The 24,415-nt window shown below is 47.5% G+C and overlaps 1 protein-coding gene across 3 annotated transcripts; it reads left to right on the top strand.

The window, feature by feature from the left end:
• The first annotated feature begins 1,620 nt into the window (after nucleotides 1–1,620).
• Nucleotides 1,621–23,602, top strand: hivep3a (HIVEP zinc finger 3a). 3 transcript variants are annotated; one of them, XM_084696054.1, is made up of 8 exons: nucleotides 1,621–2,074; nucleotides 8,585–8,721; nucleotides 13,754–17,999; nucleotides 18,281–18,444; nucleotides 20,392–20,567; nucleotides 20,691–20,789; nucleotides 20,938–21,617; nucleotides 22,234–23,602. In XM_084696054.1, exons 3-8 carry the CDS (start codon nucleotides 14,148–14,150, stop codon nucleotides 22,810–22,812), a joined length of 5,550 nt encoding a protein of 1,849 aa, XP_084552180.1. In that variant the 5' UTR covers nucleotides 1,621–2,074; nucleotides 8,585–8,721; nucleotides 13,754–14,147; the 3' UTR covers nucleotides 22,813–23,602. The 3 variants fall into 3 exon arrangements, with proteins under 3 accessions (XP_084552180.1, XP_084552178.1, XP_084552179.1); XM_084696052.1 differs by having other exon boundaries at nucleotides 22,231–23,602; XM_084696053.1 differs by lacking the exon at nucleotides 8,585–8,721 and having other exon boundaries at nucleotides 22,231–23,602.
• Nucleotides 23,603–24,415: the final 813 nt, after the last annotated feature.

Genomic DNA, 24,415 nt, shown 5'->3' with positions numbered 1-24,415 from the left:
ATTTTCCGGCATCAGCCACCTTTAGGTCAACTAGTGCTTTACAATAAAGCATTTATCCCCATCACATGACATCACCAAGTATTGCCAACAGGGACTCCAGTTCCTCCCATACCCTCACTCCCCCCTCTGATCACATGACTTCTCTCCTGTGGGATTATTTCCCAGTGTGGCAGGATTCCCCCTTCAAACACGCATACACACGCACACATACTCTTGGCAGGAGACGGAGGGGGAATGTGATTTCCCCCATCACAAGATCGCCATGAGGAGGCAGTTGAACACAAGACCCGTATTCATTGTGCGGAGCAAAGGGGCTGGTGCTGGGGAGGAGCGCACACAGAGAGGGCCACATTTGTAGACTTGTTCTCAGACGTCTGGAATCAAATCACAGCCATCAGACTAACAGCTTGAGTGTTAGTTTACACACAGAGACATACATATGTGGTCTAAAACAAACATTCAAACACTGCAGGCAGTAATACATTAAAGAGGGTCAGCCTTGCCTCCCCATCTATAATTGATGTTTCTATCTGTCTGTTTTGATTTGAAGTGAGCTTCTTTTTGAGCACTTGGACAAGATCTTTATTCTTCTTGACCTAAAGTAAATTGCACCCACATTTGAAAGCATTCTGATTTTCACTAAGGGTGCTGACATCTATAATTCAGGATGTGTGTTAGCACCTCTTATGATAAACCCATCCCACTCTTCCTGACATCACAACCCAATGTCTGGACAGGGGTGTGACAACACTGTCTATCTTGGTGACCTTGTTTATAATGGAGTGACCCCCTATCGACCCTGGGAATAGTCAATAGTGGTGTTCCCCAGTGCAGCTGAGAGCAGCCGGCAAACCTAATGCTGTTATATAATGAGAGTGTGTGTGGGGGGGGGAGAGGGGGGGGTTGCGCCATGACACAGAGAGAAAGAGCAAGAGCGGGAGACAGAACGAGAGATGGAGTGAGAGATAGATTGAGAGCCATCGGTTGCGTAAGCTGGTTAGGATCCTGCTCTCATTGGGACGGAGATCTCCCACCATTCCTCTTTGCGTCTCAGTTAGCTCATCCTGCCCCGGGGAGCACTTCGGTGGAGCGAGGAAGAATCATCCAGCCAACAGACAGGTCTCCCCAGAGCTATGAGTGTAAAGCATAACCTGGCAACCATGGTGGAAAAACAATCTAAAAGGAGCACTGTCACACATATAGCCTTAAATGGGATGTCCCAGTGGTCTTCATTATACTCCTGTACAAACTGTTGTCACAGTTTTTAACTTAAACAAAAAGGGTTTTCCCCTGCGATTCTCTTTGGACAGGACATACATCAATACACACAAATACAGGAACTCATACTTTTGCTTCTGCTTAGTACACTAGGATAGTGTCAAAGGCTAAAACAGGATATGGATCACAAACTGACTTTTGTGGTGAATTATTCTTAAGCAGGAGACTAAAGTTCTACAGTACATTCTAAGAAAAAGGTAAATGTCAACGCATAATTATTATAGAATAACTATAAATAATTGTAAATTCAAACTAAAACATTAGCCTACATGACCCCTCCAGCCGTTATCAATATCAAGCAAGGCCAAAACATTCTGTAGTAACTTTGGTCTCCACCGGCGGACAAAAGGTACAGCCTGTCTTCCTCGACGCATCCGCAATTACAGTACAGTAGAAGTGGGCGGGGTTTCTCGAGGGTCTCGTGCGTGAGGGCAGCGCTGGTTCTGCGTGGATAGAGGCAGCATGTTTGTCGCGCGGACCAGCTGTGTGCGTGGGACACTGGCGCTGTGTGAAATTGCAGCATCAACTTTACAAGGTTCTAGAAGAACAAGAAGCCCAATCCGCTCTGCCTTGCACAGCACCTTAGTAGGCTGTACGTGGTGATTCCCAACATAAAGACGGCTCCGCGGACGAATAACTCACTTGGCTGGAGCTATATGTTCCCATGTAGTAAATTGAAATTTTAGCAACGGGTGCAATTACCATATTTTAGCATATCCCCCTGGCTAATACACGGGTAGGTGGTTTCCGGAGAAGACTCGGTACCGCAGAGAAGTGAAGTTCAGCAGCTCTGCAGGTAAATGTCCAACACAATGTGTTATTGTTTCAAAAAATGTTCAGTATCACGGTACAGTAGCCGAACTATTTTCACAGTGGAGAGTGAAATGTATATTTCCTCATGCGCCCCATGTCGCGTGCCTAAAGCTCTTCAATCAGCGATTCTGTGAATTATGATTGTAGCTTATTATAAGATGGAAAATACATATCGATAGTTATGGGGTAGGTGTAGTATTCGAGAGGTCTACCTTAGTATTGGCATTTAACTGTTACCCAGTTGTTAACGTGGAATTTGAGGATGTTGAAGCAAGCCGTTGTTCAGTTTCGCCCCACCGTAATCACAGGCATCTTGTAAAATGAAAACTGAAGTAGTCGATTCTCGACCGGCCATGTGTTTTGTCAGTCAATAGTGTAACATACAGAAAGATTGTGAGATGAATGAATTTGTTCCATTGTCGATCACCAAAAAACATTGGCACAATAATGATTGCCTACCTATTGCATTATGGTTTCAATTAGAACATTTTGTAATTGTATTAATGTATCCAGCCCAAGCATGTAAAGAAAATGTCCCTCTCAGATAAGCAGACGACCAACTGCAAATCGGGATCTAGTTCAGTCCAACAAGGAACGGGAATTCCTTATTTCAATAAAATGGAGGTCCATTGCATTTCATTGAGAATAAAAGAAATAATATAGTAGTAGCTACTGTGAATCTAGCCGCGTGGGTTGCGTGGATTTGTTCTTGTCATCTGATTTCTACGTGTCATTGTCAACGCAGATGAGAGTACATACCCTTGCTCACGACATTTTCAACAGTAGAATCAAACAAATATGAATAACATATTACATAATCTCAAATGCCGGACTCGTGTTGCGCATTGTTTGGGTTTAATAGGTGTCACTGCGGTATGATAGATCCTTCAAATGCTTACCGAAGTGAATAAGGCACGAGTGCATTTATTTCTGAGAGAAATTCAGCCATTAGGCTACCCATCCCATTCTCCGAAACACGCGTTTTATAACAAAAGAAAAAAAACACTAGGGAAAATTAAATGTATTCTGTACATTTCTTGGAACCTACGAGTTATTCCGCAGTTCACGTCCATGAACGCACGCCGATAGGCATCATGTGCGCACTGCTTTACAACGCATGCTTTACGGCCTCCTTATTATCAAAATAGAGCCAATGTAATGGGACGTGTAGTAGTCTTAGCATCTCACAGATCAATGTCCAGAAAAACTATTCGATTATTTCAGCTTCATATAATTTCGATATTTAACATGACGTTAAGTCTACAGTATCAAATTACAAGGAACAGAGCAGTTTACGCGAGGGCATTTCAGGACACAACTTAGCTGCTATGTATAAAACCCTGAAATGTATTTGTTGCTCCTTAGAGCTACATGCCAAGGACGGCCTACCTGATTTTGAGGATTGTACAGACCTATGCCATATCAACATTTTGATTGTTGTGATTTCAAGAATAGACCTAGAACTTGTTGTGATTTCAAGAAGAGACAAATACATAAAAAACAAACTAGATTGTAGTACACCCAAACATAGATTATAGAAAACAAGGTGCAATTCATTTATTTAATCTTTGTATTTTAGTTTGGGTGAGTCAATATGGAAACATTTTGACTGGGTTACTGTGTTGCTCACCAAAACTGGCACTTGAATCTGACCTGAAGGCCAGAAGTCTGGTGTCGTGAACCAATCAATTCTGACATATTGAGTCCCATGGAACCTAATCCTGTGTTGCAATATTGTATGTCAGTCTGGCATGCTAAGAGAGAGCATGCTGTCTAACTCCTTCACTGTGTGGAGGGGTAGGATTTTTTAAATTCTTCTGACAGACTGTGCCTTCACAGGGAATCTCCCCTGTGGCTGCATGGAAAAGCCAGCAGTAGTGTCATTATTTATTTTCTCTGAGCGTCGTCCTTCTTCCTCTTAGTCATGTGACAGAGAGGCTATATAACAGGCCGGTGTGTTCCATTGGTCAAGGTTGATGTTATACAGTTACATCAATGTCCGCCTGAGTAATTGATGACGAGGGCTAGGTAGCTCCCTGTGTTCTGTTCCTGAACAATATTGTATGGGGATTGCTGAACTCACATAGACTCCAACAACCCAGTGGCAGACATTCGTCCCAGATTCTATTCATGCCATAGAAATGTAAAAAATTGTGGATAGATGGATACCTGGACAACCATGTAGAAATCCAAAAGGAAAATGCTATCTGAAGCTTGAGAGAGGATTCCTGACAATAAACATTGCATTTCAGTCTCTGTGGCACTCTTTTTGAGTGTTGATTTGCAGTAAAGACAATCTTACATTTCATCAATCTGAAATAATCCTGAATCTTATTGGGATAGAATGTCCCACTGTGTAGTTTTGTTTACGGTGGCACACAAAGATGGAGCATAGTGCCGTGATTGTGACACAGATAGGCCCAGAGCCCAAACAGCTTTCAACGTGTTTGCCTTCCGAGCCAGAATGGTGTGTGGTTTCTGGAAGGCTGTAAACGAGCACAACCCAAAACGAGAGCAGCCTCAAGAGTGATCTGTCTACCTGCCCAAGACGCATACAGTTGGGGGTATGGTAAACATTGAAGAAGCTCATGGAGTCCTAAAGTGCACCCTGAAATTGTGTGGCATGTTGTTGCCCTAGCACTATGAAACGGCATGCTCCCTCCCTCCCTCTCTCTCTCTGCTTGTCAAAGGTCCCTCTGTCAGGCCAAGGGCGGCCGGCCCGGTGAGGACAACATTGACATTCATGCTCCTCTAGCTTACCGAGTCACTGTCATGCACTTCATCCCTCAGGTGTCAGTCATTACAGTGTCCTTGGGAGCAGGTGAATGAGAGGGCACTGCTTCTCTGGCGAGACAGTCTTAATGGCCACATTGCTGACTTGCTTTAGCATGAACCCCGTCATTAAACCACAGTCAGAATTTAGCTCTGCTAAAGATACGCAGGTGTTTAAAGCAATATGAATTCAAATCCCTTTAATACCATAGTTATCTAACAATGCTCGCATGCTTTCAACAGTCAGTTTGAAGCTAAAAAGCTAGGTTCATTCTGAAACCATGCACCACTCATGCAGCCATATTCATCTTCATACTGGCCATCCTCTAATGAGACAGTGAACAGATCACCAATTATGGCCTCACAGTGTCCTACTTACGGCGATAACAATCTACAGGAAATGGGATCCCACCATTGATCGATAATGTTAGAGTACACTACGTCCAGCCCTTATACCTCTTAGTTCAGTGACACTCTTTTCACATTACATCTCATAATCGCTGGCCAACACTCCAAACTCCCACATCTCCAAAGGTCACTCACAGCCTCTTCCTGGCGGTCACACATTTGTTTTGAATGTCTAGTGTGGCTTATCTCTTTTTGTTCAGGGATGTAGCCTACATACAGTCCTAGACAAAAGTAATGAGCATACATCCGTCCTCAGCCAGCAGTAGAAAGCCCTCGCAGTGAGGTTGAGAACCTGAGATTCAAGTTGGCCATCCATCAACAAGGACTTTCCCCAGTCGGTGTGGCGACAGCTGAAATGTCAAAACTGCCCCTAAGTGAACAGATTTTCTCCCTGCTGGCAACCGGCTTAGGACGGCGGGAGCGGAAATTGAATCTTTCTCTCATCCTCGTTAATGAAAGGGTACACTTGCCTCTGTGCATGCACGCGCACACCCACGCACACTTGTGTAGCTACAGACGTGTGTGTTAGCACAAGTGTGCTGGACGTGAATGAGCACACCTGCTGTTAATGTGCGTCACGTGCGCGCGCCCTGCTCTACAGTGCGTGTGTGTCACTCGTAAAAGACCACAGTGTTTTTGCATGGTTTTCTGTTGGAGAAAAGGTCAGAGTATGGGAATGCAAGGCTGCATGTGTACAGTTTGAGGCATTTGGCCCTTGGTCTGAAGTGCTGCCCAGGCCTGTGAGGGTCTGGATGCTGCTGCGACCCTGGGGCCAGGCGTATGGACCCAGCTTGCTGTGTCAGTCAGGTGGAGAGACACTCTCTCTCAACTCTCCCCCTGTCCTGTGGAGAGAGCAGCCTGTCGGGCAGAAGGCTGGTCAGCTGTAGGGCTAATTCATAAGTCACCTACATGGACATGGACACGTGCGCATGCACTCTCTCTCTCTCTCTCTCTCTCTCTCTCTCTCTCTCTCTCTCTCTCTCTCTCTCTCTCTCTCTTTCTCTCTCTCTCTCTCTCTCTCTCTCTCTCTCTCTCTCTCTCTCTCTCTCTCTGTCTGTCTCCCACTTTTTCTCTCTCTTTCTCTCCCCTCTCTTTTTCTCTCCTCTCTCCCTTACGAAGGGAGGGGAAATGATGGTGAGCTGAGGGGACTTTTCTTATCATTACACATCATCTTTACTATTGCCACTTGTTGACATTGTCATTCTGTATCAAGGTCATGTCAAGGGCTAGGATCAAGGGCAAGGTCAAGAGCTAGGATCGAGGTATATCTCGCAGGGAGATGACTACACCAGGGCTTCAAGGATGTCCAGGCCAGAAGCTTAATTTTTCCTTTTTTATCTCTTTTGATCATTTCCTCAGTGAGACCTTGATGATAGCTTTTTCAAATAGAGTTGTTTAGTAAACAAAGTGATTTTGTTAAGTTCCAGGTTAGTGGGGAGCCGTGTACCTGAATAATGGAGACCTGTCATCTGCACCCTCCGGAGACAGCTCTGACACACCGTGATGAATGTCCTCATTGCAGTACATGTCAAAATATTGTCCTCCGCATCTCACTGTGTGCATTATCACTCTCTCTCTCTCTCTCTCTCTCTCTCTCTCTCTCTCTCTCTCTCTCTCTCTCACCCCGCCATCTCTCCATATCAGTGATTGCTATAGATTCCTGGGCAGGGGGGTAGTGAGTTGGCCGACTGCCTCAGCCTGTCTGTTGATTCAGTGTTTGGTGAAATAAGAGAACATATGGCTGCTCCCTCTCCACATTACATCACCTGATATTGTAGCAGATTGGTTTGCTATTACAGTCCAGCCTAACCAAAGGGACAATGGAAAAAACACTGTTTCTCAAAGGGCTGGTATTTGAGCTGCACTGAAAAAGTCAGACCAGAGTCAAAATGACCAAACCCATCATAATGGAGTAGGTTTTCTCTATAAAGATTTTTTAAGATTTTTTTTTTTACATGCTGGTTAACCTAGCTCTCAGAAAATGTATCTCTTCGCTAGTGTACTATTGATTTGTATGAATGTTTTGTTGCATCACATCTTTGGGCAGCTTCGCATGTCATGGTCCAGGCCTTTATTGTTTTCATATGTTTGGTTGTCTCAAACAGTTCTGTGCCAGTTTATAGACTGCTGTTTACTTACTTGCAATCAGGCTTCTTGCCCATTAGAAGAGAACAACACTGTCATTTGTAATGTTGGCATCCAAGAGACACCAAGCTCTCCAGATGGTATTGCGGTACGTAATGCTAGAGTTTCAATCAGTGTTTATACCCCACCCTGACACCTCACCCACCCCTCTCTAACACACAAATACACAGACCAAACCACACACACCCACCTCTCTGCAGCAGCCTAAGTTTGCCACGGTGGTCAGCAACACTCTAAATTGAGCATTTCCTCTTTCTTTATATGGCATGTTTTCCATAACTATCATTCAAATGGCTTTTGTCATCCCCCCCCGCCGCCTCTTTATAGACTGTCTTTTAGTTATTTTGAGATGAGTGCATCACCCATGTCTACAAAGGATTCTTTTGACTATGTGGGGTTTTGCTGTTGGCCAAGAAGCCCGCAGCTGTTTATATCAATGGTGTCTTAAATATGGACTAAAACATGAGAAAGAGACTGAGAGACAGAGAGAAAAAGAGAGGGAGGCTAAACAGGTGAGCGCAGCAATCGGTTCCTGTCTCCAAAATAAAGATTCCCGGCAAGCCGCGTACGGTTTTCTCGTGCAAACACAGTTCATGCATACATGTCATTAGAATGTTGTTGGAACACCTAATTACAAGTCGTGAAAAGAACATGGGTCACCCACCCAACCTGCCACCACACAGACCGACTGTACGCTGTCTGTCAACAGCGTCTGGTTTGATCAGGTAGCTTTTAGAACTCCATGGCCAGGTCTTAGAGCAGGGTCCTAAAGAGGTGAAAAGACTGTCTCTGTCTCGTTGGTTTGTTGGTCTGTGTCTGGGTGGGGGCAGGGGTGGTGGGGCGATAGCGAAGCTGTATTAGGCTTTGTAGGCTTACTCTTTTGCGGCAACCTTTTTAAAACTTTTTTTGCCACCAGTTTCTCCTTTAAGGCCCGCGTCTCTTCTGTCCTCAGAAAAGTACACACTGCTCCAGTCTATAGCATACCCTTTTTTCTGTAAAAACCAAACAACATAGTAGTATCCTACCTACTAACGTTCACGTTCGTATTAAAGAAGTCCTTGCATGTCAGTGACCGATGCAGTCGTCTTAGTGGCGTTTAAAGGTCATGTGTATTCCCCCTGGACCGCTGGAAGGCTGAGGACGTTGGTTTTCTCTCTCCTCTTGTCAGGTGGCCCGCAGCCCCGTTTCCCCCTGTGGCGTGGCAGGATGGAGTCAGCCTGGCAGTGAGCCTCACTGGAGCAACCTGGAGGACACTGCTAACGCACCGGCCCAGGTCCTCTACCTGCCTCAGAGGGGATATTGCGGGTGTGTATTATTGTTGGCAAAGCCATAATAAGGGTGGTTCGGGAAACTGGCAGCTTCAGACACACACCAAGGAATGCTTGTGCTTTTAAAGCAAACCCTGCGGACTCACTCTGTGACCTACTGGTGCTGTACATCTAGTTGCCCATTCAAAGTCTTCGGGATGGCATTCAACATGCATTTGTTGAGCGTATTCTGCCGTTCTAAAGGTCAACAAGTACTCTCTGATCGTTTCCTGCTGTAGAGCATTGAGGGGACGCTGATTGCGGTCAATTATTAGATAAGATGTACAATGGAAATGAGTGGGAACATGTAGGATGCATATGCACTTTTTAATGTAAGTCTGTAAGTCTGTATGTCTGATTGAAGTACTGTTTTTACATAAGGCTTGATGAACGAAAAACCCACAGACATGTAAGATGTAAATATATAAGATAAGTGCTCACAAAGCTTAGTTTTTCATGCTTTTCCCTATTTCCTGAATAAACTGCCGGCTGCTCTGCATGGCCTCATCTAGAAGGTTCTCAAGTTCTTGGTTAAGTGAAAATGCAGTAAGCTCCCACTGGTGGATTTTTCCCTCTCTATCGTGGTCACTAATAGAACCCAGATATTAATTGACAGAGAGATTGCTAGATAGAGAATTGCTATGTGGTCCGGTTGAGGCCTGCCTGGCCATTGAGCCCCAGTCTCAGATGAAATAAGCCAGACCCAGACTGGAAAGGAACACACACTAGAAGGTCTATCACTCCAGTGGCTTTGGGTCTGGGTCTGGGTCTGGGTATAGGTCAGTATCTGGGGATGGGTCTGGTGGCGGTCTAGGTCTGGTCTGGGTCTGTTCCACTACCTGTTTGTCCTCTCTGACCCAGGCAGCCTGGAGTAAAGGCGGTCCGGCCAGCCTCTTCACCCACTAGCTGCCTGGTATTCCCTCATTACCACATACGTCGGCACACTTTCAGTCTCTTGAAAAGTTGAAGTGAAGGAAAGAAGGACAGGGAAAAGAAAAACATGGCATGAAAGAAGTCAGTGATGTCAGAATTGCCTGGACTTGTTTCAGCTGGATCCCTCTCAGGCGTACGTGGAGGGAAAGGGGGCCGTGGCGTGTGGACATTCTCCAGAACCACTTGCTAAAACTGGACCCCTGTGCCTTTTTTCCACCTGGGTCCTTGTGTTTTCAGCTTTCTCAGGGGTTTTCAGGGGTTTCTCAGAACTCTGTAGCAAAAACTGCACTCTTTTTCCCGCCTTCCCGGGAAGTGAGAACTGAATGGAGAAACTGTGCGTTAAAAATACAAAGTGACCTCCCCTATCAAATGTGAAAGTCACCGCACACACCCTGGCCCTCTACCTTTCCCCCTCTCAGCTCTCTGCCAGCTGTGCTGCCTGAAACCTCAGCCAAGAGCAACATAGCCTGACGTTGCCTTCCAAATAAGGAGGTTCCACTTCATTTTTACTATCCGTGAGTCCTGGCTAAGAGAGAGAGAGAGAGACAGAGAGAGAGAGAGAGACAGGCAGACAAAGAGAAAGTGAGGGAGAGAGAGGTAGGGAGGGAAAGAGAGGGAGGGTTGGAATACAGACAGTCTCCTCCTCCCCATTCATAGGCATGATATACTCTGCTACCTGTTTGTCAGCGCAGAGCACGTACAGTGTAGCCTCGATTACCCCTCTCCTCTCCGTCATCGTACGGGCATTCATTCATTCTTTCGTTGTCTCACTCTCTCTGTCTTGCTGCCTCTTGTTGCTCTTCCTCTCTCTGCCATTCAGACCTGGACGAATAAACACCTGCTACCGGGTAAATCCATTGATATTTTTTATACCATATTATTCTCAATGAATCATTTTGATGACAGTCGGACAGCAGTGTGATTGATCGGAAGAGGGCTGTGTTGGTATTTATTTTGTTATTAATACCTGTTTTTAAGTATTAATACATGTTTTTCTATCATAATTGGATTTCATCCAATGTAAATATCTTATATGTGGAGTGTCTCAGCTACAGCACACACAATGTGGTGTGTAATGAATGGTATACAATGTTTGCTGCCCAGTGCTGCGTGTGGAGGTGTTTTCAGCGCGTGTGCCTGTGTGCGAGGGAGAGGGGGGAGAGACAGCATGATTGCGAGGGCTGTGGTTCTGCAGGGTGTAGCAGCGTACTGCTCAGCCTGGGACTGAATGGGCTCCCTGTGCTGTGTGACGGAGCTCCCGCGCTCCGCATTCCGCTCTTCTATGGGCTCCCCGAGGTGTGCGCACACACACACACACATACACAGACTCTCACGCACTCACGCACGCGCGGGCACACACACAATCGCCGTAGGAAAGGCTGTGTGTTGTGTGGACAGCCCTGTGGGTCCTGCTTGGTGTCTGGGGGCAGAGTTTTAGAGCCTGTTGATGGGGATGTGTTTTCCTTCTGATGCCAGGCTGGTTCCAGCTTTGATAACACCGGCAGAAGTCCACAGAGTTGGATTTGTAATTTTTCGCAAGGTCACATGACACTGGTAGAGGGCTCAGTTAGGGATATTTTGTGTTTGCCATGAAGGACACTTAGGTAGCCGTTCAAAAATCTCTGTAATGTCAGAATTAGTAACTGAATAATCAAAATGAGTCCATTTATGTTTGTGTTGGCCACAGTAGTCTGGTAAGCTATCATACTACTAAAGGGATACATAGTGGTTTGGAATTAATTCAGTATTCTCTGGCATAGATTTTTGGACACTTACCGTTTTCTTTTTGTTAAAAAGATTTGGGTTTGTATTTTGTGGAAGGGTGGCACCTTGGTTGCTTCTCTCTCTCTGTAGTCAGCGAGGATGCTGGGAGATAAATTTAGCCCTCCAGCTCTCCTTCCATCTGCTGCTGCGTGGTTTAGGGCCGTTACCATAGGAACCACCGCTGGGTGCCCATTAGTGTGAGAGCAGGAAATGGACTTGATTTAAAAAATAGGCATTTAAACAATATTTTTTTCACACTGAAATGCATAAAAGTCTTACAATTATGTGAAATTGCATAACCCACTTTAAACTGGCTTTCTAGCTATGGGGGTGTGTGGTTGGCTGTCAGTTGTCCATTACATGAAGATACTTATTGACTCTGTTAGCTCATTTGAGTTAAGCTGCCACAATAACATGTAAATTGTTCCCTCAATCAGTTCTGTCTGTCTATAATATTGTTATCAGTTGGCCCTGTTATTATCAATTGGCCCTGTTATTATCAGTTGGCTCTGTGAAATGAGTCTTTCCCTGCACCACCTGTGTGTCCGTCTCTAAGTGACGGCTTACCCATAGACATCATGTAATGTACACTGTTGTACATGTCATGAGGAACAAGCTGCCAGAAAATCTCATTTACACTTTGAGGGAGAGGTGATATTCAGTGATTAAAAATGGTTGTTTTTGTTTTATCGTGTGAATACATTATGGGGTGTGTGTTGGGAGTGTGATAGCGCTGCATGTAGCCTCCTCTCATACCAATCATCACTTGGCTTCAGAACGTGCCACCGTTTCTTGGAACGTCTCACAGATATTGCCAGGCCGAGAAAGAAGCAGGTGTTATTTTCTGTGAGATGCCTGGATCGCTTCTTGAAGCCCTTCGTTAATCCGCAGCACTGTTCCAGTCTGACCTACTTATACTTGTTCTAATTGGCGACTTGTTCTTTAAATGCATTCAAGCGTTCCAACTTTGTGACTGTCAGCAAGTCATTGTAACTACACACCCTCAGTTTAGATATGTCAACCTGTTATACTGGATATTGACCAGCAGCTTCTCCCATGGTTTTGCCCTTCTCTATGAGAGTGTGGGCGTAGGAACCAGCTGGTCAGTGAGTAGGATGGCATGTTTTGTTGTTACAGTCGGTTTGGCTTGAAGAATAGTGGAATTTTCACCCAGTGCATGCACTGGACTTTGGGTCATCTTGGCTATCCAAACTGGAAACGGTCAGCTTTTCTCCATGGTGATAAACATGGCTCTTATTTGGTGTGTCCCAGCCAATCTTCAGCAGTTTCAGTTAATGCATGAAACATTCAGAATAAATCCATGCACTGTTCATAGACAACACAAGTCACATCTTTGTGCACATCTGTATGGTGATGCTCTTTCAGTTTTGATAATACATTTCACAGCACCGAGAACACTATGTTTTCACTGTTGGGACTACAACATGCCACGTGTTGGGATGAAAATTAGCTGACCGAGTGACAAGTGAGGCAGGTTTTGTGGTGTCGGGAATGTGAGAACAAGATAAATATGAACGTGAAGATTAGGCGGCGTGTTACAGTGTTCAAATCAAAAGGTCAAACTCTCTATAGGCATGACTATAATCAATGAGCAGCTCAAGTGAAAAGATGTTCACCAATGACAGGAACACTGTGCCTGCCATCTCAGCCCGATGTTGATCTTGATTATGATGTGAGGTCTTGATTATGTGGGAGATCAGAGGACAGGGACAAAGACCGACTGAATGAGAAAGAAGCACTACTGATAGTGCTACTGATAACGTTGAAGACAGGGTTGTTTCTTCTCTGCTGTGGCATGTGAGGATTACAGAGTTGGCATTTGGCCTTTTTTCACTAGCTTCAGCAACTGGGAGAGCGAGAAAGAGTGAGTAAAGCGTATGAAGAATCTGGCTGCTACAAAAGCTCAGGACGTTGGGCAATCAAGATAAGAAATCAGTCTCACTTGTCTGCACAGTGTGATTCCAAGGAAGTGGTTTGTAACTAAGCTCCCAAATGATTAAAAATCCTCGAATTGGCCTGTTTTTTGTCAGTGTTCTTCATACTTCCAAGTGAAAGATTTGATAGAGATGCATAAATATACCTAACTAACAACTTTGCTACTTAGCTAACACCTTTCAGTTAAGAACATTTTGGAACTTCTGAAGTAGATTTATGGCAAGCCACAAGAAACTTCAGAAGAATGGTGGAATGAATGGAATAACTGATTTTGCAGATGTGGAGGGTAAAAAAGGGAGAGAGAGAGAGATGGATTTGAACCTTCTTCAGTGTGTCTGTCAGGCATCTAATCTGTTGAGTCTGTGTATGTCTTCCAGATGTTCTGAGGTGGACTGAGGTGATATCAGAAGACAGATAAGTTCTCTCCGTACTCGAGGACACCAGAACTGGGCAGGTAGACCCTGTGTGCCAACGACATGAGAGGCCTCAGGCCCGAATGGACAAGGTTTTTCTCAGCACAGTGTAACCAATCACAGCTGCCTCTGCTGGCGCTGCCGTTTCCTTTCTGATGGCATCATCCCATTGTCAAGCAATAAAGCCCAATAATATTGAAGATAATTATGAGTCTAGACAGCCAGTCGACGCAGACCTCATAAAGGCTGAATTAGACTACATTCAGTCTATTATCCATTGAATGAATTGGCTTGACCTCAGTGGCCTGGCTCAGGCAGACACATCCCAGGTGTCGACCTGAGGCTGCCTTTCCATTTTATGGAGGCCTTGCATAGCCACTTGACGACTGGGGAGCAGTCCGGAGGTCACAAACCCCCTCAGCCCGGTTCTCCTCAGCCCAGATCTCCCTCCCCGAAAAATCCGACACAATCACCTCAGCCCAAACAGCAGCCCCATGACACGTCCCAGCAGCACAAGCAGCCTAAAAGGCAGCCTCCAGAGCGCAAACGTCTCAGGCACCAGAGGCAGAGCGTCGACTCGGATACAGGAGTGGAGAGTAAACGTCCGGAGCCGGCTTCACAGAGAGCAGGCCGAGTATCATCGGGACCTCCGGGTCCCTCACCGTCGACTCCTAGCCGGTCCACACAGACCCGGCCCACGGAGGACAGCAAGGAAGACATCCTTAAGCAGAAACGGGAGCGTAAGCCTCAAAGGCCAGGGAAATATGTGTGCTCCTACTGCGGACGTGCCTGTGCTAAGCCCAGTGTCCTCCAAAAACACATCCGCTCCCACACAGGAGAGAGGCCCTACCCCTGCGGTCCCTGTGGCTTCTCCTTCAAGACCAAGAGTAACCTTTACAAGCACCGAAAATCTCACACCCACAGGGTGAAGGCTGGGCTAGCCACTGCTGAGCCGAGGGCCTTAGAAGAGCCGGCTACAGAGTCGGAGGATGAGTCCAGACAGCTTTCGTCTGCTGCAAGTATGGACAGACAAGGGAGTGTGTGTACGACCAAAAACATTGACTCAGAGAGGTCTAAAGAGCCTCCTAGAGGCATGGATGACTCCTTTGCCGTCAAAAAACGGTTGGCCATGCGTCTGAGCCGCGGAAAACGTGGACCTCTCGACTCGTCCGATGAAAAGAGCTCCTCGCTGATTCTAGCGAGTAGGGGCAGCACAGAATCGGGCTATTTCTCTCGCTCCGAGAGCACTGAGCAATCCCAAGATAGCCCTCCCAACACAAGTGCCAAAAGCTATGCAGAAATCATCCAGGGGAAGTACGGGCGCCTGGGGCACCTTCAGAGGATGTCTCGTCATCACAACCAGCAGCCACCAGGTCAAGAGGAGAACAATATCCCGTTCACAGTGCCCAAGAAGCAGGTCATAGACCACATCACAAAGCTCATCACCATCAACGAGGCCGTGGTGGACACGAGTAAGATCGACAGCGTGAAGCCTAGGAGGTTCTCTCTCTCCAGGAGAAGTAGCTCAGAATCTCCGAAAGCATCATCTCTTAAGGAACCCAGTCTGAACAGCCCTAAAGCTGCAGAGCCCGGCTTCCAAAGCAGTGGCTCCATCACTATGGGTGTTCCATGTAATAAGTTTCATCACCAGTCTTTAAACGTGAACTCTTTGGCTGGCCAAACATCCACCGCCCCACTTCTGAGAAGTCAATCCATGCCGTCTGCTGCTAGCTCAACTGATGCCTCAAGAACCGGCCCACGTAGCTTTCGCCTTAGCCAGTCATTTGATGAACAGAAAGCTTCAGAAACACAGTTGTCTCGCCGCTACGGCATCCTAAAACGACAGCCTGCTATCGAACTACCCATTGGTGCTGAATTACCAAAAGAGGAACTTCCGGTTTCTCAACCCCACTACCATCATCACATGTCCGCAGTGCCTGACCACAAGCAATGTCAGCTACAGCCATACGAGTGTGAGTCCTGCGGCACCGGATGCAAGGACTGGGAGGGTTACAAGACACACAGACAGAGCCTCTGCTTGGCACAACGAACCCTAGAAGGCGAAATAGCAATATGTCAGTCGGGCCGTCTCAATCTGACACACCATCTCACGAGGCCTGGCGCCTTAACGATCCGCAAGAGAAGGAAAGAAGAGAGCTTCGAGTTGGACGATCCCTCCTCCCCCGTCCTTGCGTCGTCCCTACCCGTCTTCCCCTCGTCTGTGCCCGGCAGAGACGAGAGCAGCAAGTGCTACGAGATGCCCGGTCGGAGCGCATGGCCACAGGTGGAAAAAAGTGGGAGGAGTTCGGGGAAAGGCTTCTCTGTAATCCAACACACCAGTTCATTCGAGAGGCAGGAGACGCTTTGTGCGGATAGCAAAGCCCTCGAGGAGGTGCAGGCCCGCTTTCCACCCGTCGAGGAGCCTCAGAAACAATCCCAGCAGATGCCATCCAAACCAGCACCCCGGAAGCTGGTCCGCCAACACAACGTCCAAGTCCCAGAGATACTTGTCACAGAGGACTCGAACACAGGCAGCGTGTCCGTGTCATTACCAGTGCCGGCGTCCATACCCAAACAGACGGAGCGGACAGACGAGTTTCAGTGGCCACAGAGGAGCCCCACCCTGGCCCAGCTCCCAATCGAAAAGCTGCCGCCTAAGAAGAAGCGCCTCCGCCTTGCGGAGGCAGCCCAGTCATCGGGGGAGTCCAGCTTCGACTCCACATCCCTCCCCCGCAGCCCGAGTCAGGACAGCAGCGCCTCGTACGCGTCGAGTCGCTCTGCTTCCTTTGAAGAGTCCAACAGGCTGGACGTGGAGGCAACAGGGACGACAACACCGTTGAGGAGATCGAGGGCCCCTCACACGCTGCCGGTCCCTGGACTCCACCCGCACCGGGAGATGAGACGCTCAGCGTCAGAACAGGCTCCCCACGACCCGCCGTATAGCGTCCTCATGGCCGAAACACGCAGCAAATCGTTTGACTACAGCTGCCTGTCACCAGAGCGCTCCGCGGCCGGCTGGAGGGAGAGGCGCAAGTGTCTCCTGATGAGACACACGGTAGTCAGAGACCCAGAGGAGGAGGAGCAGCCCTCCAAATGTGGTGCCCCGAAGATGAACCCTTCCCACTCCGATCCCAGCCCTGACCCGACCTCTTCCAGCTCCTTGTCCAGAGCCTCCCCAGGTCGCTCCCCTGCTTCTTCCCTGTCAACTGATGCCATGTCATACAATTCAACACCCCTCAGTCAAAGTGTACAGTCAACCAGAAGTTTAGATGTCCTACCCACTCAGAACCCAGCCCATGAACCCCTCCCATTGGCGAAACTCATCCAATCAGGACAGTGTTCTAGCATCTCCATTCACCCCTTCCGTCCCCAATCTACCCAATTCCCAACAGGGGCAGCCAGGGCTCATTACCTCCCCATGTCTACAGGACTACAACTGAAAATCCCCTCACAGGTTCATGTAGAACCTGAGCTAATGCCCCCCTCGCAAATGGCATCATGTCAACCTAACATCACCCCCAGCTCAGAGATGCTGAGGCCCCCCGTGTCACAGGCAGTAACAGTCCGTCTCCATGGGGACACCCTCTCCCCAGCCCGTTGCATATACACCACCATGTCCCAGACCATGTGCCCCAGGTCCCAGGAGCCTATATGCTCTGCACTGAACATTGGAACCAGTGAATATAAACTCCCCGTGGCCATGTCTTTAGACAGCCAGATGGAGGGCTTCAGAATGTCAGGTTCAGGGGGAAACAAGAGGATGCTCTCCCCTTCTAGCAGTATAGAGCTCAGCCCAGAATCCCAACAGCAGCAGAAAAGAGTCAAGGAGCATGAAAAGGAAAAGGAGGAGGAAAGGTTTGGTGATGAAACAGAAACATCCAGAGAAGAAAAGGAGAGTCATCCTTCTCCAGCAAGCCAGAGTGGACCTTCATTCCCAAGTCTTCAGTCTAGCACCTCATTCAGCTGGTGCTACCTGAACTACATCAAGCCCAACCCCTCCACCCTGGCTGAACAGCAGCCTTCGGTGTATTCCTCGTGGTCCACCAGCGAGTTCGACCCCAACCCCCCGGGCCTGTCCAGTAAGATGGCCATGTCCCTGCTGCAGTGCAAGCAAAGCTCCAGCCCCTCCATCTACACCATGTCTGCAATGTCCTCCAGCACCATCGAGACTCCACAGCCTTCTGACACCCCAAAGCCGTGCTCTTCTGAGGTAATTACTTTAAAGTAGCATGTTTGGTATTATCTCTCTTACCCGTCCCCCCCCAGTGGAAGTACATTGCTCGTGTGTATCATATGGCATCAAAAATGTGCTCCTCTCTTAACGATGCTGTGTTTTTGTCCAATTCAAACTGCAAACCAGTAACAACTGAATGTCTACATAGAAATACATAATGAAACAAAGTTGAATGAGAATCCCCCCCCCCCCCATCTCTGTCTCCTGGCACGCTGGAGCAGAGTTGGTGAATTTGCCCATGTCTTTCTCGGATGTAGGTCCACGACACTGTCACAGCGTGTGATCACAGCCAGGCTCAGACCAAGGATGATCAACGGTCAGCAGAAGACCGGGGGAACATTTTGAAGGAAAAGGACAAAGGGGAGCCCCGGTCATCCAACCAAGATGGTGAATCTTCACGGATCTGGGTGTGTGAAGGAGGGTGAGTAAGACTTCATCACATTTCCAGCCTAACCCAGCTGAAATGATAACACTGCAAACACAGTGCAATGCAGGTCATACCACATCATGTTTAACCTTCCCAATTCCTGCATTCACAAATAGATTAGAACCCCCAGAATACAACCCAGTGTGTGGCTATATGCGTATGCCATGGTCCAAGCTCCCTACAGTGCAGGCGGTTGGTTTCTGTCAGCGAGCGGAGAGCTGGATGCTGGAAAGTGTTGTCTTTCCTCCTGCAGGAGGGAAGAAGGCTTGGCCGTCTGCTCCAACAGAGCCCGTCTGTTAGTTCGGTCCAAGCCAGGAAACTACCTAGCTCCCTTCACCATGTACCCCTGCAGAGGGCCATTTACACCCATGTCCGTAAACGATCACCACCATTCATGTCCAGTAGCAATACAGCCCATTGGTTTGTAGATGGTGACTGATAGGATGAATGCAGCGTTTTTTCAAGTTTGTTTACTGGAAAAAAGGACTTCCTTTGCTGAATAAATCACAGGTAGGCCATAGAGCCATACTGAAGTGTATTACTTAACCTCTTTGTGAATGAGGGTAGTGTTTATATTTTTATATCACATATAAAGTGTTTTAGATGTAAATATAACTTTGACTCAGTGAAATATGGGCGGGAAACATAAGAGAGACGGTCTGATTCATCCCTCGGACCGCCAGCTCGATAGCTGCGATTGAATCACACACAGTATGAAACGCGGTCCGATTAGTTATCAGAAATACCGTACCCCTGTCATACCGGAGAGTGCTGCGAGAGGCCATCTGTGTGTTGTTTTGTGGCTCGAGTGCGTCTGTGAGCCGGTCCCCGTCGTGACTCACGTTGACACTCATCACAGCCTTCTCCTCCGAGTGACTCATCCTCTCGCCCGCTCCCACCGTCAACGCCGTCTGTTCGGGGTGTGTTGAGGATGATAAGACCAAGCGGAGGGGAGCCAGGTAGTCAAACAAGGACCTTTCACGATGGGTCTTCTGTGGGGGGAGTGAGTGAGTGAGTGAGTGAGTGAGTGAGTGAGTGAGTGAGTGAAGGGCTTCGGTGTGTGGGCTGTCTCTCAAGATAAAGCCTGTGCTCAATTTGTGAATGGCCGTCGTTTAACACTGCGTGGCGGCTGTCGCTGTTATGGCAGTCGATATGTTTTCAAGCTTGATAACCCTCGTGTATCCGGAGAGCGTCAATGTTTTTCTCAGTCCTGAATACCCCACAGTATTCCTTTATGGTCCATCTGTGATTTATTCAGCCAAGGAAGTCATTTTTAGCAGTGGGAGTTAAGAAGATTGAGAAAATAACATCGATTCTAATCGTAACGATTGTTTGTTCTAGAAATGTGTTTCTATTTTCTTTCGTTTTTTTCCCCCTGGTGTTTATTTGGAGCAGCTGGTGTGGACCAGGGTTTCCCTCCCTCTCTGGGCTGTTTTTATTGGCTGCCAGCAGCAAACCCCCGGCCCCTGGGCGAGATTGCAGATTCCCTGTGTGTGGAAAGAGAGGGCGAGCGCTGGGCGGTGTGCTTGGGTTAGATGGCGGGGTATAGGGGGTTCAGGGAGAGAGAGAGAGAGAGGGTGGGTGGGTGGGTGGGGAGGTGGGGGGTTATGAAAGCTGCTCTGTTAAAGCTGAAGTGGGGGACTCGCTGTGGGACCCTCCGTACACAGCCCACACCCAGGGGCGGACCCCCAGCCCAGCTGCCAGAGTGTGAGTTCACTGTGTAATAAGGGCGTTTGCCAAACAGACACACACGGTAAACTGGATAAATAAAGACACAAGCCTGCAGCTCGCAGGTGCTGCAGTACAGGACCCACACTGTACCGGATCATCTTACAGTCATATCGATTGTGGTTGTCATTGTGAGAGTAGCCGCATCAATGGACAAAATGTCTGTAAACTGTCTCAGTGCTGATAGCCCAACCTCCCCTGGTGTCCTCACAGCTACCGGTCGAATGAGGAGTATGTGTACGTGTGGGGACGAGGCAGGGGGAGGTATGTGTGTGAGGAGTGCGGCATCCGCTGCCGGAAACCCAGCATGCTGCACAAGCACATCCGCCTGCACACCGACGCTCGCCCGTATGTCTGCAAACACTGCAACTTCGCCTTTAAAACCAAAGGTACAGACGGAGAACTCACCTGTTCTGTTCTTTTTTGAATTGCCCTGGGACCCAAGTCTGATCCATCTCATTCATCATCATTAGAAGTCAGATGTTTTTATGTTTGTTTTTCCCCAATTGCAGGAAACCTCACTAAACACATGAAGTCCAAGGCCCACGGTAAGAAGTCTCATGAGTGGCCGACTGCTGGTTGTTCCCTGGACGACACAGAGGCGGATGAAGGTAAACTTAGTGTATGTGTGTACGTGGGAATGGGCCGACCAATAATCCAATATATATATATATATATATATATATATATATATATATATAAATATATATATATATATATATATCGTCTGTACTCTAAATGAATATGTTGAAATCTTAGGGATCAGTGAAGACTGTCCGGGCTGGCCAGAGACACAGGAAGACCATCAGTACTCAGACCTGGAGGAAACAGACGAGGAAGAAGATGAGGATGATGATGACAATGAGGATGATGAAGAACCTTGGTACGGGCCCAACCCCCACAGCGCCTCCACACACAAGCTGACCAGCCTACCAGACCGGCCCGCGGAGCTTGAGTCCAGCCGGTCCTCTGAACCCAAGGGGCCAGAGAGAGGCTACCCTGCTCCTACTACCAGCGCGAAGACAGCCCTGCTCTCACATCACCATGCTGAGCCCCCTCCAGGGACAGCCTCCTCAGGGGCCCACATCCCATCACCAGGCACTCCATCCCCAGGCCAACGCCAGTCCCCTGCTCGCACCCTCTCCCAAAAAAGCGACCTGTCCGCTCAACACGGCCCCTCCCTCGGGGTTCAGCTGTCCCCTGCCCTCCGACACGGGTCCCCTCCCTCGTCCCTGTGCCCCTCCAGTTGTCATGGCTCCCCCTCCCCGGGGAGACAGCCGTCCCCCACCAGAGCTCAGTCCCCTGGTGGCAGCCCCCCAGGCTCCCCTGGCCCCTGCCTGGCAGGCTCCTCAGCTCTCCACAGGTCCAGCTCGCCCAGAGAGGCCCCTTCAGATGCCCCCATGGACCGAGCTGGCTGCCTCACACCCATGACAAGGCTGGTAAGTCGCATGGGCCCAATCCCCTTTGTTTGTGGTGGTTTAGAACAACCTCCGTTGAGGGGTAGGGTTTAACTGAGTGGTTAGAGGGTTTGACGGCAGATCAAGGTCACAGGTTATTAAATGTCCCTATGTACGTAAATGTGTTTGCTAAATGAGTACATCTTTATTGTTATTATGGTGTTCTGTTTTTTTGTGTGTATATTGTATAATTAATGTTATTCAAAGGACACCTGATCACCGCACTCTGCTGTGACTCCTATTACCTGCTGGTTTAGTCGAGAGATTAAAATAATCCTCCTTTTTTTTCAAATCCTGTCAAGGGGTAAACAAATTTCAGAAGAGTAAACATTCAAACAAATATAGATACCTTAATATATTCTAGGTTATTTTAAAGTTACACCTTTATTGAAAAAGGAAGGAAAGTCAACTACTTTTATATTATTCAAACCAAGCCAATATTGCTGCAGCTTAAAATACACACAACATGTTTTTCCTTGGGCAGCTGGTGATAAAAAAGACCAATTTTATCCCTTTAAAAGTTGAAAATCATAACCGCGAGTTGGTCTCATCATCCATCAAGTTGAAACCTCCTGCCCCTTCTTTCTTCTCCAAGCAGAGGACCCAGTTGGTCCAGGGGTCTCGTCCCCCCCACCTCCTGCCCAGGCCGGGCCTGCCACAAGGGGTCCAGGGGGTCCTCAGCCATCTGCCCCTACACTCCCAGCAGCTTGCTAGAACACCCAGCCTCATGATTCCTATCGGGGGTATCCACATGGTCCAGCCCAGGGCCAGCCCACTCTACAGCCTGGTGAGGAGTCCAGTGACGGCCCCAGCTCCGTATGGCCCTGGCGGGGAGCACGGAGCCTGGACTGCTGGCCTGAGGAAGAGCCTACTGGGTAGGTTACCTTCACTGGAACGTCAGGACAGCCTGAGAGAGGGCGGGCCGAGCTCGCCCACCAGCCACCAGGACCACGGGGTACGGGAGGTCAGAGATAGGAAGTGCACGCCTCGGGTTTGTCTGGGCATGCGAGCAGCGGGCAGCCCTGGAGAGGAGAGCGAGCCCTGTTGTTCTGCGCAGGGTGACAGCTCGCACACACACGCCCAGGGAGTGACACGCACACACGCTCCGGACGGCTCTGTTTTTCCAGAGACATCTCAAGGCCAGAACTCTCCTCCCTCCTGCCAGACTAAACTCTGATGCGGGGTGGAGGAGAGCTCAAGGGAAGGTGCAAAAGACTTCATTCTACAAGCTAGGAGCTGTTGGTACTGTGTGTATCCTGTTCTGGTTTGGAGACTGAAGACAAAGGAAATCAAAACAGTACTCCCGTGCTGCTTCTGACGATGTGCTGTTATGTAATTACATGAATAATATATAGAAACATGTATGTTAAATATGCAGTATATGTTTTTTAATCTTTTTTTATCCTTCTTTCTTTTTGATGTTATTGTTAATTTATTGATGTGCTCTTATGCAATTCTGTACTATGCCAGAGAGCAGCTGGAATGAAATTTAGATGATAATGACTTTATTCTGTCCATCTTTACCTTGTTAACCTTTTGGACAGCTAAATATACTCACGTGTCGATGTACTGTATGACCAAAATGATTATAGAAAGGTACTAGAAATATTTATTCACCCCGACCAGTATTTTGAAGTGCAATTTCTGTCAAGATTGTGGCTTGAACTGTCATACTTACAGGCTGTGACTTTAATATGTTTACCATGTGTCCTCTATTTGTGTTTGAGTAGTCAAGCAGGGTTAGAAAATCATCATCCTTTTCTACTATCTTCAGAAGGTTACGTCTCGAAATAACACATTTTGACGTGTAGTGCACTGACAGATGATTTGATAATCTCAAAAAACATGTATGATCATTCACATGGTACAGTTGATATTGTCATATGTAACAGATACATGTATTTTGTGTTGTTTTTATACAGTCACTTCTGTCATTTCCATGTCTGTTGCCATTAAAGCTCTCGTTTTTACATATTTATAATGAAATGATGTCACTGTGTATGTTTTTATTCTATGTGTACAGTGCATTGTGTTATATTGTAATAGCACCACCTTGTGGCCAAACAAAACAAAAAAACTACCCCATTTTCTTGAACGTGCACCAGTTTTGCAGTCTGGTGCAGTGTCTCACAATCTAGAGATTGATCTAATACAACCCTGTGTTTGCATTAATCCCTAAGGCAGGGAATGACTGAGATGTACATGTCTTCAAAAATGGGACATTTTTTTTACAAAGCATATGCTTTAAGGTTGTTCAGTAGTGTCATACGGAGGTAATTTGATACATGTGAGGTGCTTGATGGAGTAATGATTTCACTTCTGTTGGCACGTGTGTCCTGCTGGTGTTTAGCTGGAGAGATGCTAGGGTGGTCCAGGCCTTCCTTTGTCTCCACATGGAGGAACCTGCCTGCAGCAGCCACTAGGTGTCAGCATGTAGCCTCCTTGCCTGGGGCTTGACACTGCAGCTTGGTGAAAAGTGTGACATCATTGGCTAAACGTCCTCTCGGCCCACTTTGTCAAAGACAAACAGGACAAAGACCATAGTCCATAGACCTATTAAAGTGTTACAAAAAAAGGTACATTGGAAATCTGACTGACATTACAATATAATATCATTTTGACGCAAAGATAGTTTAGTTGGTTTAACACTCGATCACATCTGGCAAATGAAATCAATTTTCAATCTACATCTAATATTCTCATATCACCAGTATTCACATTCTAGTGCATTTTTTTTAATCGATTACTTATAAAGAGAAATATAGGTTAACAGTGCTGTG

The sequence above is a fragment of the Hypomesus nipponensis genome, chromosome 4 (genome assembly GCF_054491055.1).
Source record: "Hypomesus nipponensis isolate SF chromosome 4, ASM5449105v1, whole genome shotgun sequence".
NCBI lineage: Eukaryota > Metazoa > Chordata > Actinopteri > Osmeriformes > Osmeridae > Hypomesus > Hypomesus nipponensis.
Note: the sequence above shows the minus strand (reverse complement) of the source record. Positions and strands in the feature narration are given on the sequence as shown.

What these genes read in the sequence shown, in the direction of transcription:
- hivep3a (XM_084696053.1), top strand. Translation starts at nt 14,148, where the DNA reads ATGGAGGCCTTGCATAGCCACTTGACGACTGGGGAGCAGTCCGGAGGT. An exon ending in CAAAGCCGTGCTCTTCTGAG is followed by an intron (nt 18,000 to 18,280) that starts GTAATTACTTTA and finishes TCTCGGATGTAG; the next exon opens with GTCCACGACACTGTCACAGC. An exon ending in CTTCGCCTTTAAAACCAAAG is followed by an intron (nt 20,568 to 20,690) that starts GTACAGACGGAG and finishes CCCCAATTGCAG; the next exon opens with GAAACCTCACTAAACACATG.